Below are 2,500 nucleotides of genomic sequence, written 5' to 3' on the forward strand. Positions count from 1 at the left end.
TTTCGCACTCTCCTTAGCTACGATGCTGAGCAATCCTTAAAGCTTCTCTGTCCGCCATCAAAGCTGTATCATCTGCGCACCTCAGATTGTTGTAGTTTCTATCACCCAGTTGTAGTCCAGCACTTGTCTTGATCTTGCTTAGAGCCCTCTCGCTGTACAGGTTGAACAAGTCCGGGGACAAGACGCACCTGTCGAACACCTTTCTGAATGTCAATCCAGTCTCCCAACTCTCCATGAAGTCTGAAAGCTGCCTTTTGGTCCCAGTGCAAATTTCGGATCACCAATTGATCTTTCCCGTCGATCTCAAGTTCCTCCAGCATTGTCATCAACTCATCATGCTTGACACAGTCAAATGCTTTAGCTTTAACGTAATCAATGAAGCAGATGTACAAGTCTTGTTTTTCTATACACTTCTCTGCTAGAATCTTCAAGCATCCGAACTGTTCATTTGAAAGGCTTGCTCTGATAGTGTCTTTCACTCGATTCAGCTCAACTCTCAAGATTATCTTTGTGACATGACTGATTTTTGTACTCAATTGTTCAGGACTTCTTAGGCAAAGCAATGAAGATTAACTCCAACATTTAATGGGAACATCCTCACATTTGTAAATATAGTTGGCTATTTCCGTCAATTTCTGTTCCAATATGCCCCAGAGCATTAACCCGCTCAAACACGATGTTATCTTTTCCAGCAGCCTTTCCAGCTTTCATCTTCTCCCCAGCTTGCTTGATCTCAGCTACTGTGATGACATGTCCGTCCATAGGCTTGCCTATCTCTGGTCTTTCTTTCCTTCTATTGTAAGTATAGAGTACTTTAATGTAGTAAGTCCAACGTCTCTTGACTGACTCTTTGTCCATCAGGATAGAGCCATCTTCATCCTTAATACAGCTGGTCAGATTCTTTCTGTGCGTAACCTGTCGGAACTTTTCATGCATCATCTGAACGTCCCTCTTTTCCAGTTTCTCAATCTCTTGGTAGCACCCCTCCAGGTATTCTTCCTTTGCTTTTGTGTATATCTTACGAATCTGCTTGTCTAGCTGTTTGTACTTCTCTTGGTCATTCTTTGACAGTCTTATCTCATCCATCTCTTGAAGTATTTCCTGTCATCACTTGTTCTTCGAAATATTTTGTCACCAGTAGCCATTGCTCTGCTGCTCTCTTCAGCGCATTTTGCAGGAATTTCCATTCATCAGTGACTTCACCATGTGCTCTTTCATCATACTGATCCCTTACACTCTTGCAGAACCGTGACCTGATGTTATTGTCCGACTTCAGCAGTCTCGTCTGTAATTGAGAGGCGGGTTCCTTTCATTGGACTTCAACTTCAATCTGATTTTTCCACTAAGAAATACAGTCCATGTTGCAATCAGTTCCTGGATACGTCCTGACTCCTTGCACTGCATTTCAGAAGCGTTGATTAATCAGGATGAAGTTGATCTGATTCTAGTAACCATCGGGACTTTTTCAGGTGTACAGGTTTCTAGGATGATGTTTGAAAAACGTGTTCATAACGACCAATTCATTCTCCTGGCACCAGTCAACTAGCTTTTCACCATTATCATTCCTCTCACCCAAACCAAATGAACCAACGGTCCTGCCGTTGATTCATGACTTCCATTGCTGCATCTAGTTTATCGTAATAGTCGTCCATCTCCTCTATGCTGGCATCGGATGTGGGAGCATAGCAGTGAACCAGTACTGTGTCGAACGCTTTGCCCCGTAATCGCACCAGCATCACTCTATCGGAGATGCACCAGAAGCCAGCCAAACTCTTAGCCTTTTCTTTATCTAGAAACATTCCAACCATGCACATGTTTACTTCCTGTTCCACCTGAATATAAAAACGTGACCCCTTCAGAGAGAACTCTCCCTGCGCCAGATCATTGAACTTCAGAAACACCTAAGATGTTGATGCTCTGACGTCTCATTTCACTCAAAATGTTGTGCATCTTGACGCTCTGATACATTGTTCTCACATTCCAGGTCGAAATTGTTGCTGCAGTAGCTTGATGACGGTCAGATGTCACCTGCAGCGAATGATAGTCCCTACCGAACGAGACCACACTTTCGGTGTCTTTTACGTCCCGAAGTGGTCCCAGGCTCCATCATAAAGCAAGGCCTGGCCCCACGACAAAGGAAGATGGTAGAAGCGGCGTTCATTCATACAACTAACATCAACACCGCTCCGGGGTGTTGATGTTAGTAGGTCGTCGTTCAGCTGATTACCGACGTGACCTGACCACCTAGCATTTGTATAAATAATCCTCCATGTACCTCTTGTCATGTGTACCCTGGCGAAGCATTAGCGAAAAGGCCTTCCACATATTCGTGTGTTTTCTTGTCCTTTCCTTCGTTGTTCTTGTTGCAATCTGTTCGTCATGAATTCCACATATACATTTATATATATATATAGATATATATATATATATATATATATATATATATATATATATATATGAATATACATATATATTAATCTATCTATCTATCTATCTATCT

General features: G+C 42.4%; 1 protein-coding gene across 1 annotated transcript in view; it reads right to left on the bottom strand.

The window, feature by feature from the left end:
• LOC138865124 (uncharacterized) overlaps positions 1–1,086 on the bottom strand; it is a 1,585-nt gene extending 499 nt beyond the window's left edge. The window contains exons 1-2 of the mRNA XM_070134483.1: positions 602–1,086; positions 106–549 (exon numbers count right to left, since the gene is read on the bottom strand). Of these exons, the coding sequence (XP_069990584.1) occupies positions 106–549; positions 602–1,086 (929 nt within the window). The remainder of the gene's footprint in view (positions 1–105; positions 550–601) is intronic.
• Positions 1,087–2,500: the final 1,414 nt, after the last annotated feature.

Source organism: Penaeus vannamei, chromosome 20, assembly GCF_042767895.1.
Source record: "Penaeus vannamei isolate JL-2024 chromosome 20, ASM4276789v1, whole genome shotgun sequence".
NCBI classification, from domain to species: domain Eukaryota; kingdom Metazoa; phylum Arthropoda; class Malacostraca; order Decapoda; family Penaeidae; genus Penaeus; species Penaeus vannamei.